The sequence below is a fragment of the Emys orbicularis genome, chromosome 20 (assembly GCF_028017835.1).
Source record: "Emys orbicularis isolate rEmyOrb1 chromosome 20, rEmyOrb1.hap1, whole genome shotgun sequence".
Taxonomy (NCBI): Eukaryota; Metazoa; Chordata; order Testudines; family Emydidae; genus Emys; species Emys orbicularis.
The window spans coordinates 1,073,453-1,089,433 of NC_088702.1; the positions used below are offsets into that span (position 1 = coordinate 1,073,453).

The 15,981-nt window shown below is 65.3% G+C and overlaps 1 protein-coding gene across 1 annotated transcript; it reads right to left on the bottom strand.

The window, feature by feature from the left end:
- Positions 1-539: 539 nt before the first annotated feature.
- CHRNB2 (cholinergic receptor nicotinic beta 2 subunit) lies at positions 540-15,695 on the bottom strand. Its single transcript, XM_065420034.1, has 6 exons — positions 15,632-15,695; positions 7,178-7,323; positions 6,522-6,566; positions 5,530-5,639; positions 4,135-5,131; positions 540-710 (listed from the first exon to the last, which is right to left on the bottom strand). The coding sequence occupies exons 1-6, from the start codon at positions 15,693-15,695 to the stop codon at positions 540-542; spliced, it is 1,533 nt and encodes a 510-aa protein (XP_065276106.1).
- Positions 15,696-15,981: the final 286 nt, after the last annotated feature.

Sequence of the window (15,981 nt, forward strand, 5' to 3'; positions counted from 1 at the left end):
TGGCTGAATGCAGCGACGGGCTCCGGGCTCAGTCCAGAGGACGTGTCTGGGGCGTGTTCACCCCCAGCTGCCTGTGCCCTGCCCTGCTGAGCTGGAGCGTCCCCAGCCAGCCCTGCCCCGGCCGCATGCGACCTGGCAGCAGCTTCACGGCAGAGATCCACGGCCCCGCTTCACTCACGCCTCGCTAATCTATCTCTGGGGGGAGGGAAGCCCTTCTTGACCCCCAAGCGCAGTTGCTGGAGCAGTCCTGTCCCTCCCAGGAAGGGCCGGGGCACCTCGAGCTGCGCCCGGCTCCCGGCCTGTCTCCTTCATCAGCTCCTGGGGCTTTGCTCTCAATGGGGCGGACGTAGAGCGCTGCCCCCCCCCCCGCCCCCCCCAGCAGCGGGAGCCAGGACTGAAAACAGCAGCAAGGCCCTGAGACCCCCCTCCCCGGACTCCCCCGGGCCTGCATGCTCCAGTCACACGCGCCAGGCCGCTGTCTTTGCCGTGTGGCGATGGCTCCGCGCGCACGGGGCAGGGCTTCCCGCCGTCCCCCAGCCCTATTTGGAGCTGGGCGGGCCGTGGTTGAGCTGCAGCAGGGAGTTGGTGGCGTAGTTCTGGAAGAGCGGCTGGAGGAACATGCCGATGGTCCCGAAGACGCAGACGAAGATGAAGATCCACAGGAAGAGGCGGTCGATCACCATGGCCACGTATTTCCAGTCCTCGCTCACCTGGAAGGAGACGGCGTGTTCAGAATCCGGGGCACGGCCGCCCCACCCCACCCCACACACTGACCCTAGGCGGCGCGAAGAAATGGGGCCAGGGCCGAGCTGCGTGTGGCTGAGGCTCGAGGACAGGGCGGTTACATGGTGCTAGTCCGGCCTCCGCCGTCGCTCCTGCCAAACCTCCTTCCCCATCAACCCACCTGGGCCCACGAGCCCCGCAGCAGCACCAGGGGCCAGGCCTGCTGCCCCCGGACGGGCTTGTTGTGACGAACTGGGACTGTTCTTAATGTGGCCTTTGAATGCTGAGTGGGGAGTGTGGCTGGGACGGTCTGCATGGGGGGATGGGAGACTGGCCGTGAGGGAAGAGACCTGAGCATGTAACATGAGAACCCAGGAAGGGGTAGAGGCCAGGTGACACCTTTGCCCAGGAGAAAGGCTGGGGGAGGAGACGCAGGGGGAGGGAGAGTTTCAGGAGCTGGCTGGTAATGGAGGAAACCCAGACGGGTCTCTGCCCCCCCCCAATGGGGCTGTGGTGTAGTGCCCTGGGACCCCAAGATGGACCTAACTAAGGGGGTCCCGTTGTCTGTGCCTGCAAGACCTGTCTTGGACTGTGTTCCTGTCGTCTAAATAAACCTTCTGCTTTACTGGCTGGCTGAGAGTCATGGTGAATCGCAGGAAGCCGGGGGGTGCAGGGCCTTGTGTCCCCCCACACTCCGTGACACTTGTCCCCTCTGCTTCCGAGCCAGCTGGTGCAGTGATGGCCTCAGACTCTGCCCGGCAGGCCACAGCTGGGTTAACACAGAGACCCGGCCCCAGGAATGGGCACAGAGGGCAGCCCTGCGCGGCCAGGAACAGGTTAAACGAGACCGGGAGAGACGTGCTCCGGGAGCACCTGGAAGGTGCTGTGTCAGTCTCGCTCCCACGAAGCCCAGGCCGGGAGCGGGCGGCCCAGGGCAGCGTGTGGACCTGGGCGTCAGGACTCCTGGGAGGAGTGAAACGGGACCCAAAGAGCCCTTTGTCTGTGTCACTGCCCTGCCCGTGGGCGGGAGAGGGTGGAACGGCTCCGAGAACGATCTCCCTTCTGTGTCTGATCACCCACTCCTCTCTCAGAAAGCTCGCACGTCAGCCCGTGGATCCGGGGCCTTTCTGGTGCCCCCATCACTGTGGTATCTGGGCACCTCTCCATCTGGTGGGGCTTGGGGCGGGTCGGCAGCAGATGCACAACATGCTGCCCCACAGGAGGATCTGAACTCGGCTCCCTCACCATCCGTGCAAGCTGCCTCAGCTGCTGTCTCGCCCCTGCCCGTACGGCAGCATTTAGGGCTGGCCAAGCGCGCCTGTTCTGTGCCGCTTGCCCCTCTTGCTATGGGTCTGGGAGGGAGCAGTTTCATGCCTGAGTCTTGCTCTCATTGGCCAACAGCATCGGCTTCGCAGGGAGCCTGGCTGGGACGCGACAGATGGGACCTCCGCGCGGCTTGGAGGAGGGACAGGCAGGGAACGAATTAATTCCGCTGCCTAGAGATCGTGGCAAGACCTGAAAATCAGCATGTGCTGGAGGCAGGGCGGAGAGGAGCCCGGTAACCGCCATTCACCTTCGCTTCCACCAGGCCCTGGGACCGGCAGCTTCCTCCCCTGGGCTGGATTTGTGCTAAGGGAGGCAGAGCCGCATGCCCTGGCTAACGGCGAGCCAGGCCCAGGCAGAGGCAGTGCAGCCACGTGGCAGGAGCAGGTGGCCTCAGCACTGGGTAGCTCTGGGCACTGCCACGTAACTCCCAGGCAGTGACTTCCCCTGCGGAGGCCTCTCTGTTCCCCTCGGTAAAGTAGGGATCGTTCCAGGAATGTGGAACTCGACCCGTGGGCTACACAGCAAGGGCTGCGCTGGCATCCCCCGCACCGCTCTGCCAACGCCCCACGCTCCCCACCTGCAGCGCACGCGCCCCTGGGCTACCCTCGCACACGCGGCTCTGCTCATGTCTCAATCCCACCTCCCCTTGCAAAGCCACAGGTGCCTAGAGCTCCCCGGCCAGGCCAGGCCAGGCCCGCCCGCGTCTCCCCCAACTCCCAGAATCTCAGACTAGGCACCGTGCTGTGACGTGGGCCGGAGCCCCTCTGAGCTGGGCCCCTCCCTGGATCTCTCCCGCCCACCCCTCATCCAAAAACTGCAGCCTCCCGGGGCTGCCCAAGTCCTGGGCTGCTCTCAGATGAGACAGTTCTGGTTACTATAGCAACTCCGAAAGCGGGGCCTGGCTGGGGCAGGTGCTGACAGTCTGGCAAGGCCCAGGAGGAAGGGATGGGGGGCGAGGGGCTGGGCCTGCTGGAATCCAGCCGCAGGGTTACCCCGGCACTTGGCATATTTGCATTTCAGAAGCCCCCACCCTCTGGGTGTTGGCAGAAACCCCACAGACACAGCCAGCTTCCCTGCCCCCGGCCTGCATCTCCCATGAATATTTCATGGGCCTTCCACAGGGGCCCAGCCGAGCAGAAGGAGGATATTGATTTTGGACCTTGCCATTTGCGTTGAGAGCTCAGGGCCGGCGCCTTCCCGCCAGTCCTGCAGGCCGGGCTGGGAGGAGAGGGCAGCTCCGACCGCCGCCCCCTTGGCACTAAAGCTGCGCCCTGCCCGGGTCGCCTCCCTCCAGGCCCCCAAGCACAGCACAGCAGGGGACCGGGGTGTGGGCACACCGTGCTGATTGTCCCTGCAGGGCTCGTGGGAATTTGGCAGTGCTCCTGTGCAAACCTTTAGGTGAATTATGGTTGACACCCCCTCCCCTGCAGAGGGGTGGAAGTTGGGGGGGGGTCTCCCCTGTACCCCAGGGCAGAGGGTCCACCCTGCTGAGCAGCAGGTTTGGGAGTTGAAGGAGTCTGTTGTACTGCCTGGGGTACCGTGACACTGCGGGCTGGGGGCACAGCGCTTTCACCACCTCCCTGGGAGACCCTGGCTGACTCCAGGGATGAACGTTGCCCATCACAGCTGGGGAGAGGCCGGTGCAGAGACCTGCTCCGAGCGGGCGGGTTTGCCATGGTGTCTCTGCCCCAGGTTCGGCAGCAAAGGGAGCCCAGCGCGTCTGGGGCAGGACTGGTCCATGCTCAGGTCTGAGCCCACCCTCCGTGGCCACGCATGTGCCCAGGTAACACTTCACACCGCCACGGAGCAGAGGCCCTGGCCAGCAGCGGGGCCAGGAAAAGAAACCAACATGCACAGGGATGGGGCGGGCAGTGCCAGGGACACGTGTGCTTTTGTACACACACACACACACACCGGCTTGCACACAGCCGCCTGCACACAATCCCGGCTGTGTGTGCACCACATACACACACGCAGCCTTCCATGGGTGATTGTGCACCAGCACACAGACGTGTCCATTCCCCCTTGCACACCCTCCCCCCCCCACACCTTCCCTCTCTGCCTCCGCCAGCTCCCCCGACTCACGCTCTGGTCGTCGTCCTCGCTCCTCATGTGGTCTGCGATGAAGCGCACCCCATCCACCGCCTCCTCCACCCCACAGCAGCACTGCTGGCTGGGTGCTGGGGCCTGCCCCTGCCGCTCCCGGTAGCCATTGGCGCTGTCAGCCGCTTCGGTGAACTGCCGGCCGCCCCCCGCACCGAACTTCTGGATGGTGGCCTGGTTGGCAAAGCAGGTGCAGGAGCGGGCACTCTCCCGCAGGTAGAAGCTGCTGCTGGCCCGCTCCTGGTTCTGCCGGCGCTGGCGCAGCCGCTGGCGGGCACAGTTCTGGCGCGGCTGCTTCATGAAGAGGACGGTGGGCAGCTTGTCCAGGAAGACCACCTTGACCCAGGGCGGCATGGTGTGGGTGGTGGGCGAGCGGTGGTGCACGTTGAGCACACACACGCTGGTGACGATGGAGAAGGTCACCAGCACCATGGTGAACATCAGGTACTTGCCCACCAGCGGCACGTCCAGCGAGGTGGGCGGCACGATCTTGGAGATGAGCAGCAGGAAGACGGTGAGGGCCAGCAGCACGGAGATGCAGAGCGTCATCTTCTCGCCGCAGTCGGAGGGCAGGTAGAAGACCAGGATGGCCAGTGAGGTGATGAGGATGCAGGGGATGATGAGGTTGATGGTGTAGAAGAGCGGCTTGCGGCGGATGATGAAGTCATAGGTGATGTCCACGTAGGTGGAGTCGTCGGGGTTCTCGTTCCGCCGCCCTGGCAGGGCGATGATGTCCCACTCGCCGCTGGGCGTGAAGTCGTCCAGGCTGGCCACGTCGCTCTTCAACACCAGGTCGATCTCCGTCCGGTCATAGGTCCACGAGCGGAACTTCATGGTGCAGTTCTGCTGGTCGAAGGGGAAGTGCTTGACCTCGATCTTGCAGGCGCTCTTGTAGATGGCCGGGGGCAGCCAGAAGATGCTGCCGTCGTAGGAGACCACCGCGTTGGAGTAGAAGGAGACCTCGTACATCCCGTCGGCACTGGGGAGCAGGAGAAGGGCCGTCAGGCGGCAGGGATCTCACGCCCCACCAGGACTGTTCTGCCCACCAGCCCAGCGGAGCCGGGCTCCGTCCCCCCGGGCAGCAGCCGCCGGGAGCTGAGGGTAGGGGTGGAAAACACCCAACTGGGTTCCCAGCTCCTGGGGATGGGGCAGGGACAGCTCCTCTGTGGGTCTGGGTGGAGCTGCTGGGATCTGGCATGGCTGAGAGCGGGGGAACAAGATGCTGCCTCTTCCCACAGGGGATCCGCGTCCCACCCCTGAGGCTCCCCCACAGATCAGGCCAAGTCCGCTCTGGGCAGGACCCTCAGCCAAAGCGAGTGGGCCCAGAGGCTGGGATAGAGGCTGAAGCCGCTGGGGGACGGGGACGGTGGCACCTACTTGTTGTAGAGGACAACATCCGGCAGCCAGATGTGCTTGGAGGGCAGGCGCACCTTCCGCATGTTGTCAAAGTCCCCTGGCTTCCAGGTGAGGCGGTAATCCTCCCACTCCTGCGGAGAGCGCGGCAGGGCCTCAGCACCGGCCCGGCCCGGCCCTTCCCCTGCCGCCCAACCGGCCCATCCCCTGCCGCCCAACCGGCCGTGCCCAGCCCTGCCACCCAACCAGCCCCGCACTGCCCCTGCCGCCCAACCGGCCCTTCCCCCGCTGCCCAACCAGCCCCGCACTGCCCCTGCCGCCCAACCGGCCCTTCCCCTGCCGCCCAACCGGCCCTTCCCCTGCCGCCCAACCGGCCCTGCCCGGTCCTGCCGCCCAACCGGCCCTGCCTGGCCCTGCCGCCTACCCGTCCCAGTCCTGTCGCCCAACCGGCCCGGCCCTGCCCCTGCCGCCCAACCGGCCCTGCCCCTTCCCCTGCCGCCCAACCGGCCCTGCCTTGCCCCGCTGCCCAACCGGCCGTGCCCTGCCCCTGCCGCCCAACCAGCCCGGCCCTTCCCCTGCCGCCCAACTGGCCCTTCCCCTGACGACCAACCAGCCCCACCCGGCCCTGTCGCCCAACCGGCCCTTCCCCTGCCGCCCAACCGGCCCTTCCCCTGCCGCCCAACCGGCCCAGCCCTGCCCCTGCCGCCCAACTGGCCCGGTTCTGCAGCCCCAGCTCTGGGGCGATGGGAGGGACCCCAGGCTGGCGCTCCCCCCACCCGAGTGCCTGCACACACCCCCCCGCAAGCGGCCTGGGCCTCAGGCCAGGGCGTAGCTGGGGGGAGCTTCCTGCCTGGCTTAGGGTCGGGACCCTCCCTCCCTTTGTTTCTGGAGCAGGCAGGAAGCTGGGGGGAGGGTGTATGGGGGATGCAGCGCAGTGGGGGCAGAGTGAGCTGTCCAGGGGAAGGGGTGACCCCCACCCTACCCAGCTCTGCTGGGCCCCACGCCAGGCGTCTCACCTGTGTCAGCCACACGTTGGTCGTCATGATCTGCTCCCGCTCGTGCTGCAAACAGGACCAAGGTGGCGTTAGCAGGGTCGGGCACAACGGGGAGGCAGGCCCAGCCCTCAGCAGGGCGTGGGGGCAGAGGGCAGGGCTGGGCCTGTCCGCTATGGGCAGGGGCAGCCAGGCAGAGAGAGCTCGGAGAGGTCAAACCACACCCCCTCCCCCCCCGCGGGCAGCTCAGCAGCAGCCACCGGTGCAGCCCGGCCCCCAGCGCCCCCCAGGAGCGCCGGAGCCTCCTGTGCTGGCTGGGCAGGGGCGCGCCTGGCAGAGGCGGTGCCAGGAGGGGATTTGCTCTAGCAGCAGAGCTGGGCCAGACGCAGGCCATTGAGCGTGTGCGTGTGTGTACCTGCGTGCAAATGCACGAGTGTGCACAGCGAGCCAGCGTCTCCCTGCGCACGGGGGTGCACATGCACTGGCGTGTCCCCGTGTGAGGGGGCTACACACACGTGTGCCTGTACTGGGGTGTTTGCAGCCCGTGACTGGCGTGAGAGACTGACGCTCAGCACAGCCCCCCCCCCCCATGCCAAGTGCCTTCACCCCTCCAGCACCTGGTCTCTGCCCAGGGCGGCAGGTGCGAGCCCCGCGCTGTGCCGCAGACCCAGCAAACTCACCACGCTGATGAGCTGGGCCAGCGACACCATGAGCTGCACGGTCACCAGCTCCGAGCCGTTGGTGGCCGGGCGGATCAGCTTGTTGTAGCGGGACGGGTCCAGGAGGTGCTCAACCAGCCGCTCCTCCGTGTCGGTGCCCAGGCTTCCTGAGGGCAAGGGGGGGACAAAGGGGTGAGACCCCAGTACCCAGCCTCCTTGTCCCCACACAGCACCCCTTCCAGCCTGGCCTGCCCCACACCCCACTGGCCAGGTCCTGCCAGTGGGAGCTGAGCTGCTGGTCTGGCCCCAAATATTCCTCCCTCCCCAGCTCCCAGCTGCGGCCCAGGGGGCGGGGATCCCAGCTGCAGCATCTGGAGAAGGGTCCAGCGAGGTCGCGGCTGCTGAATGCCAACCACCAGCTCTGAGATGGGCTCGTTCGGGTGCCTGGGGGGCCTAACGCCCGGCTCGCCCAGCCCAGCATGCAGGGGGCTCCTAGCTCAGACTGAGTGCGGTGGCCATACCCCCGCTGCCCCGAGGGACGGGACCCCCACCAAGTGCTGGGCACTGCCCTTGGGCCCCCGCCAGGAAGAGCCCTGACAGACGGGCAGGCTGGACAATAACACTGACCTGCTACAGTTTGATCAGCCAGGAGCACGACCCACACCGCTGAGCCTGCAGGATGCACCTGCCGTGGGGCAGCCCCTGAAGGCTGCGGTGGGGCGGGGGAGAGACCACTCCGAGCCTGGCCTGGCTGGGGCAGGGACAAGGGCAGCCACCCGTCTCTCTCGGTAATTACAATGCACCAATGGCTGGCCCCTCTAGGCTAACCAGGCCCCTGGGGCTCGCCCCCCTGGAAGGAGGGAGGGGGCTGAGTGGCCTTTCAAAGGACCTGGTTGCTTACTGGGGGTGAACAGGCAACACCTGTTTGTACCCCCCCACCCCGCTCCGAGAGTGCTGGACAGAGACAGGCCCAGCCCGCCCTGCGTTGTCTACAAAGCTCTAAACAATGCTGCAGAAAGCGGCTGAGCAGAGAGCTTGGAACCGCCCCCCCGGCACCCCGCAATTCCTACGCCCAAGCCCCCCACCTCTCCCTGCCCCCCACTCCCTGCCCCCACCGCCACTCTGCAGCCCAGGGGCATACACCCTCCTCCCTGTGCTGTGGGCAGAGGCTCCGGCTCGGAGGGGAGGGGGGGACAGCAGGCTGTTCCCATGGAGGGTTCGTTCCAGCTATGGGGGCCCTTCAGCCCGTCTTGGGGCCCAGCCCCCTCGTCACCAGCCCCGCTCGGGGAGGGCCGGGCATGGAGGGGTAACGGTCCGAGCGGTTTTCAGTGAGCGGCAGGGTGTGACCCCTGGTGTCCCGGCCAAATCTCAGCGTGGGGTGTGATGTTCACCCTCCCTAAACTGCCCGACAGGCTCCCTTAGATACAGGATTTGCCTTTCCAGTCAAACTCTTGGCAGCGTTGCTGTGTGGCTGTTAAACAGCCCTCGTGCCCCACCCCAGAGGCAGCTGCATCTGGGTGCCGGGTGAGAAATCCCTGGATAACCAGCCCCCGCACCTCACCCCAGAGGTGGCTGCATCACGGTGCTGGGTGACCAGTTCCCTCTCTCAGTCTGTAAAGCAGTTTGGGGTGAAAGGGGAGTTAGAAATGTGACCTATTAATATAACTGCGATAGTGGGTCTTGCAGCTAAGACAGACACACAGAGAGAAAGCAGACCTACAGACAGACAGCAAGAAATGGGGCTTATTCTACAGCCCCCCCAGCTTTGCCCCCTCCCTCTGGTCCCACATACCCCCAGCGCCCTGTGCTCAGAGCCCCATGGCTGGGAATGGCCGCCCGCATGTGCACACGGCTCCCGTCCCAGCAGCCCCCAGCCTCCTGTCGGAGCCAGGCCGGAGCCCTGGCTTCTTGGGCCGCTCGTCCCCAGAGCAGCTCGGCGCCCGCCCGTCCTTGGGGATGAAGGCGCCGGTGACTGACAGGCCGCTTCAAAGGGCCTGTAATGAGCCTCGCCCGCGGGGTCAGGGCCTGCGGAGGATTCTGGGGCTGGCGCTCGGGCGCCGTCTCATCTTGCCTCCTCCTGGGCGCCGCTGATAGCTCTGTGCTCGCGGGCCCTCTGCCCCTCATTACGCACCGCCTTTGTAGCCAGCCCGCGCAGCCGGCTCCGGCCTTATCACTAATCACCAAGGAGCCAAACCCAGCCGCAGCAGGGTTACGCCGGGGGGGATTTGGCCCAGTGAGTGCAGACGCTCACCACGGGCAGGGGGATGCCAGGCAGGGCGGAGGCCTCATGCCACTGATGTCCCCCCCCACCCCAGTTCTGAGCCTCAGCGAGTGGGGCCTGGGCCTGGGGGCTGCTGGGGGAGGGGAGCGTGCAGGGGGGTGAGTGCCTGGTGGGGAGGGCCCAGCTGCAGGGGTGCTTGGGCCAGGTGCTGGCTCTGGTCCGGAGGCTGCCCTGTGCTCAGCCTCACCCTCCTGCCTTCCCTGTGCCCGTGGGTTTAGTCCCTTGTTCCCGTGTCCCGGGCAGGCTGCTCTGCAGCCCCAGACGCCGCCCTGGCCTGGTGCAGGGGTGTGTCCGTCTGTCCGTCCATGCGCCACCTCCCCGGGCACTCCCCTCTTGTGAGCCATGTCGCTGGCTCCGGGAGCCCCAGCAGGCGTGCGGGGAGAGCCCGGGGGGCCAGGCTCAATAGCTGAAGGGGCCCAGCCTGCACCCCCCCTCAGCCTCAGCAGCTGCTCCATCCTTCCCTACGTGGGGCTGAGGGGGCCGGTCTCACCAGCCTGCTGGGTACCGGCCAGGGAAGGGGAGAGGGAGGCAGAGCAGGGGGCTGCCCCAGCCAGGGGCCCAGCTCTGCCCTCCCTTGGTGCCTGTCGCTCTGCATACCCCACCCCCCTCATCCCAGTCCTGCTTGTCAGTGTCAATCAACCGCTCCTCCTGCCCTTCCAGCCTGCCCCACCCCACCAGGAGCTGCCCCAGCCGGATCCCGACTGCCTCCCGGCCAGGCTGCAAAGGGTGCAGCGGCTGCTGAGTTTCAAAATAACCCCTCTCAGCTGGGGGGCAGCAGGCCCGGGGCCTGCCGGGCACAGAGCTCGCTCTGGGGCTGGCCCTGTGGGGGCTGGAGGGTGAGTGCAGGGCTGCAAGTAAGACCCAGCACCCGTTGCACTAGAGACACCTCCTCCGCTCCTAGAGGGCATGGCAGCTCAGCGGGGGAGCAGGGCGAGCTCCCGGGCCCAGGAACTGAGCAATGGCAGGGAGGGATGCAGCCCTGGTCGGGGCTGGGCGCTGGAGGGAATGGCTGCACCACGTGTAGATCTCAAAGCACTTGGCACAGGAGGCCAGTATCATTTTATAGGTGGGGAAACTGAGGCACGGAGACAGTAAGTGACTTGCCCCAGGTCCCCCAGCAGAGCCAGGCATGGAACCCGCGTCTTCCGAGTGCCGGGCCAGTGGGCTAGGGCAGGCCAGTAAGCCACACGGCCGCTCCCCTTCCAGCTGACGCCCCGGTCCAAGCCTTGGTAAGGCTCTGCTTAGCTGCCCCCCGCCCCGCTGGCTAACAATCCATCACGCTCCCCTCCGAAGCCAGGACACGACACCAGCGTTTCCGGACAGTGTAACCGCGTGTCTGGGCCGGGGCTCAGGCAGGCCGCAAAGTGCAGCGAGGGCTTGATACCGAGAGCTCTGAAATATCGATCCAGGGACAATGCCAAGCCCGAAAATGCATTTTCCAGACAGAGATGGGGGGAGGGGCACAGAAACAAACTGCATTTCTCAGACTCGTTTTCCCTGACCGTGCTGACCGGAGCTCGGAAATATGTACACAGGGGGCTGGTCCGTGAGAGGCTGAGGATCGGGACTGGGACATGGGGCCTTTCCCCTGTAGGGGTCACCGACTCCTATCCGGCCCCAGGGCGGGGACTGCCTGGCTCAGGGGGGCAGGGAATGGGACACGGGGCCTTTCCCCTGTAGGGGTCACCGGCTCCGATCCAGCCCTGGGGCAGGGGACTGGCTGGCTCAGGGGGGCAGGGAATGGGACACGGGGCCTTTCCCCTGTAGGGGTCACCGGCTCCTAGTCATAAAGTGGGTGGAAATGCCCCCCTCAGAATCACACTCCCCCGTGTGGGGCTCTGCACCTCCCCAGCCAGGCCCCTAGCAGAGGGGGTGGATCGGGGCATGGCTGAGCGCACTGCACTCTGGGTAGTCTCTGCTTCCAGGGGCCCATAGGGGAAGCCGAGGAGAAGAGCCTTGAGGCTGCTCTTATTTATGCCTAAAGCCACCTGCCCCCCCGCGCAGGGACAGGGCGACTGAGAACTGAGCCCTCAGGCTTCATCTGAGAGCCTCTGGCCTGCCTGGCCCTGGCTAATGGCCTGCCAGCCTGCGAGGCCGCCCGGGGAGCGAGGGGGATGGGCCAGGCAGTGGAGGGAATCAGGGCATCTGGGAAGGGACCTGCCCTCACACTGGGCGAGAGGAGGCTAACGAGCTCCCCGAGGCCTGCGTGCGCTAACGAGGCGCACCTGCAAGGCTTGCGCCGCCGGGAGGAGCTGAACAGGGGAAAGTTTCCAGGGGACGGGGCGCTGCCACAGAGGGAAGGCTGCCCTGCCTAGGACTGAGGGTAACCAGGCCAGGCCAGCCGAGGAGGAGACGCTGCCGGAGCCACCCACGCCCCAGGCCGAGGGGTGGAAGGTAAACCCGGGAAGGGACGAGAGACTGTGAGAGGCTAAGTGGATACAGCCAAACACCCAGGGGCTGTCTGAGGGCCCTGCCCTGTTCCAGCCCCCCACCCCCAAGTGTTGCCAGCTGGGGTAGAAGAGAGGGTCAATGAGGGACAGTGGGACTTTGGGGGGGGGGACTAGGGAACCCTGCCCCCGCCCCAGTGTCTCAGCTGGGCCCTTCCCGAGTGAGTCGGCTTCTCCTGCGTGGGGCCGTGTTGTGTCACGCGAATGGCCCGATCCTGCGAGCCAGCTGGTCCCACCAAAGCCGGTGGCGTGAGCCAGGCTGCAGGATGGGGCTCGCAGAGGGAAGCAGCAGGTGCAGAACGAAGCCCAGCTGAGCTTTGCCCTCTCCAGCAGCAAGGGGCCACTTTTCCTAGCCACCACCGAGTGCATCTGGGAGCTCCTCCCCGAGCCGGGGCCTCGGTCCCAAGTGTCAAACAACAGGAGATAAACGGCCCCAAGAGCTCCCATTGATCCGAGGAAGGAACAGAAACCTCAGCCGAGCCGGGAGGGCCTTGCTGGTGGCGTTCAGCAGGGAGGAGGTCGATATTGCTCAGCCCTGCCCTCGCTGCTGCCAGCCTGCAAATCGCTTGAGAAGCAGATGTGGGTTTGCAGAGGAAAAGGGCAGAGCAGAAGGGTTCTGCTCTTGGCCTGCCTGGGTCCAGGGCCAAGCAGGAAGGACACGGTGTGAGACGGGGCGTATTTCAGCCAGGGGCATCTCCAGGCTGCTTTGGGGGTCACCAGGTCCCTAGGGCTCCTGGATGCTGTCTGCTGCAGCTAAGCTAAAAGTTTCCACTGGTTAAAAAAGGGCTTGGCGTTCCCTTAGTCTGTCAGCTGCAGCTCAGAGCGAGGGGAATCTCCCTGCACGGCCTGGGCTTCACTTCCAAGGTGTGAAATATCTAATCCCTCCCGAGCCCCAGCTGCAGCCCCTGGCCCAGCCGCCTCGCAGCCCTTCACGCTTCCAAGATGAATTGTGTTCCTTCCGCTCTACTGCGTATTGAGTGAGAACTTAAACCCCGAGATCCTCGCTGGTCCCTGCAGCACATTTCTGTAAGCACACGGTTTGCAGCAGCGGCCTCAGATCAAATTTCCCCTCCCCTCTGCACTGTGGTGCTAGTTGGCTGCTGCTCTCTGCCCCAGACACAGCCGCATTTTAGTGGGGTGGAGTGGGTTGTAACGTTCTTGGAGACCCTTTTGGCTGTAGTGCTGGAGGAACTCATGTTTCACAGAGGTGGGGGGAAGGTCAGTTCTACATCCATCGTCTCACTCCAGAAACAAGCTGCAAGTGCCGCTGCTTCTCGGAGAACAGTTCTCCTTAGCACTGCAGCACTTGGGAATGGATTAACCCTCGCACACCCAGGAGAGCTTCCCCAGCAGGCTGAGGGGTAACAAGTCAGCAGCTCCCAGGGCCCTGTTTGTAGCACCAGCCTGGGCTCTTCGACCAGCTAAAGAGTACGGAAGCCACTGGGGGCTTTTTCACGGACTGCAGTGGACTTTGGATCAGACCCACTGAGCCAGGCAAGAATCCAGCCTCCAGCAATGGAGCAAGGAGCCCCCAGTCCTGGGAACCAGAGTGAGAAGGCCTGGGGTGGAAGGAAGTGGGGTCAATCCGGCTACCCAACACACATAGGAATTGCCATCCCCAACCAGCCTCGCTCACTCGCCTGACAGCCACAGTGCTGAGTCCCAAGGTGCAAGACGCCCCAGGAGGCGGGGGGGGGGGGGAGGAGTTTCCCAAAGGCGAAGTACGTTTTCCCTGCCCCCCATCAGTGAGCGGGTGGCTCATGCAAAAGAGTTTAGGGCCCTTCTGCACTATTTTTATCCTGTCTAATGTAATGGCAGCTGCTGTCATCATCCAACGCAGCATCCAATCCTGCTAAACATTCCGGCGTGGTTATATCTTGTGGCAAGGAGTTCCACAGACTATATATGCATTGTGAAAAAAAGCTTTCTTTTCTCAGTTTTACATTTCCAGCTGTTCAATTCCAAGTGCACGCATGGGTGTGTACACACCTAGCCCCACACACCTGGGGCTCAGATTTCCAGCAGCTGCTTTGGTCACAGCTGGGGAGTGCTGGGTGTTGGACACCTTTGAGAATCTGGACATATAATATAGATACACATGCGCACACACAATTGATGTACAGCCAGAAGAGAGTGTTTAGCACTGCAAGATATAACCTGCTCTGGGAGCGTAACCAAACCGCTGTCTCTGCTACAGCACAAGGCAGCCAGGGGTGACTCAGGTTCGGAAATCATTGAATTCGAAGTCGGCCCCGTATGGGAGAGTTCCCCGGCAGCCTGGGCCTGGCAGGGCTTGTCAGTAACTTTTTCTCTCTGTGTGGCCTGACGGCTGGACGCCTGCGACGTGTCACAAAGACCCCGCTGTCACCGCCGGGGGGCCCTGGCTCAGCAGCCCTGGCTCTGTGTGTGACTCAGGGGAGTCAGGGCAGCCAGCAGAAAAGCTGGGGGGACATGTCTGGGGCTGAGCCCCGCCCGGTTCGCACTGCACCACCCTGCACTGCGAGAGCTACAGCTGGAGTCTGCCTCTGGCACAATGCAAAGGCCCAAACAGTGTCTGTCTGTCTCTCAAATCTCTGTTCACCCCGGCCTCTGTCTGTCCGGCATGCAGCCAGTGCTGTGGGATCTGAGCACTAGTTCCATCTGAAGTGGGGGGCAGAGGGGGGGGTTGGAAGTGCCTGGCTAATAAGGGAGATTTGACTTTTTCTATTTTCTTAATAGGATCTCGCGCCTAACTGAACAGAGCCGGCCTGCTGCTGATTGTTGCCTGGGGTGAGTGTGTGTGTGAATGTCAGGGGTGAGTGTGTGTGTGTGAGTTTCAGGGGTGAGTGTGTCTGGGATGTGTGTGTCTGGGGTAAGTGTGTGTGTATCTGTGGGCGTGTGGCTGCACCCGCTAGACACACACACACCCTAGAAGTGGAAATATTCCCTGACAATCACTTCTCCCGGACAGTGGTTTGGAAGAGGAATGGCCATTCATGGGCAGCCATTCTCTTTAGCAACAAGCAGGCAGCTAAGGAGAGCAGCGGTTCTCGGGTGCACCGATCTGAGCCCAGGGGAGATCCATGGAGCGATGGCCCCTTACACCAGCTGAGGCCCCCCCCGTTGGGGGCAGCAGAAATGGGACTAACCCGCTAGAAACAAACCTGCCTTTGAGAACTGAAGCCGGCGGGGAGGCAGAGGCGCAACCCCCCTTGGCCCGGCCTGCAGGTGGGGCCGATGAGCGGCCGCCGTTGGGGGCACGAAGGGGAGAGAAAGGCCCAGCCCCGGCGCCGGTCAGTGTGAGCCCCAAGGGGCCCGTGGTACTCCCGGGCTCGGCTTCCTTCCCGGGTTAGGATTCGCATTCATGGCCACCTTGCAGCTGTGGGACCAGGGTCCTGCTATTGTCCGGCCCCTCCCGATATTAGGGGCTTTATCTGATACACACAACGCTCCCCCCGCCCCCAAACTCCCCCAATTTCCCCACTGGCTCTCCGGTCACCCCTCGCCGGCCCGGCCCGGCCCGGCCCCCCCCCGGCCCCGGGCTCGCAGGGGCCCGCCCCCCCCCGGGCCCGGGCTCGCAGGGTCCCGCCCCCCCCCCCGGGCCCGGGCTCGCAGGGGCCCGCCCCCCCCCGGGCCCGGGCTCGCAGGGTCCCGCCCCCCCCCCGGGCCCGGGCTCGCAGGGGCCCGCCCCCCCCCACCGGACCCGGGCTCGCAGGGGCCCGGCCCCCCCACCGGCCCCGGGCTCGCAGGGGCCCGGCGGGCACTTACTTCTCAGGAGCCCGAGCAGGAAGAGGCACAGGAGTGAGGCCATGGGGGCGGGCGGCGGCTGCATCCTCTAGCGGCGGCGGGACATGGCCCGGCCGGAGCGGGGCGGCCGGGGCTGCAGAGCGGCGCGAAGCGGCCGCTGTCCCCGGTGCTGAAGCGGCTGCGCCGGCCCCTGCGCGGCTCTGTCCCGGGTGCTGGAGGAGGCGGGAGCGCGGGGCGGCTCCGGGCGCTGCTCAGACCCCGGCTGCCTGCGCCGCCCCCGTGCGCCGCCCCCTGCGCGCAGCAGCCGCTCGCGTCCCCCCCCCCCCCCGCGCTGCGCTGCGCTGCCCGGGCCGGCGGCTCCCAGCGCGGGG

Coding starts and splice junctions, on each gene's coding strand:
- CHRNB2 (XM_065420034.1), bottom strand. CDS start 15,695: ATGCAGCCGCCGCCCGCCCCCATGGCCTCACTCCTGTGCCTCTTCCTG. Junction 5,640..6,521: donor CCAACGTGTGGCTGACACAG/GTGAGACGCCTG, acceptor CGCTCTCCGCAG/GAGTGGGAGGATTACCGCCT. Junction 711..4,134: donor GCGAGGACGACGACCAGAGC/GTGAGTCGGGGG, acceptor GTCTCCTTCCAG/GTGAGCGAGGACTGGAAATA.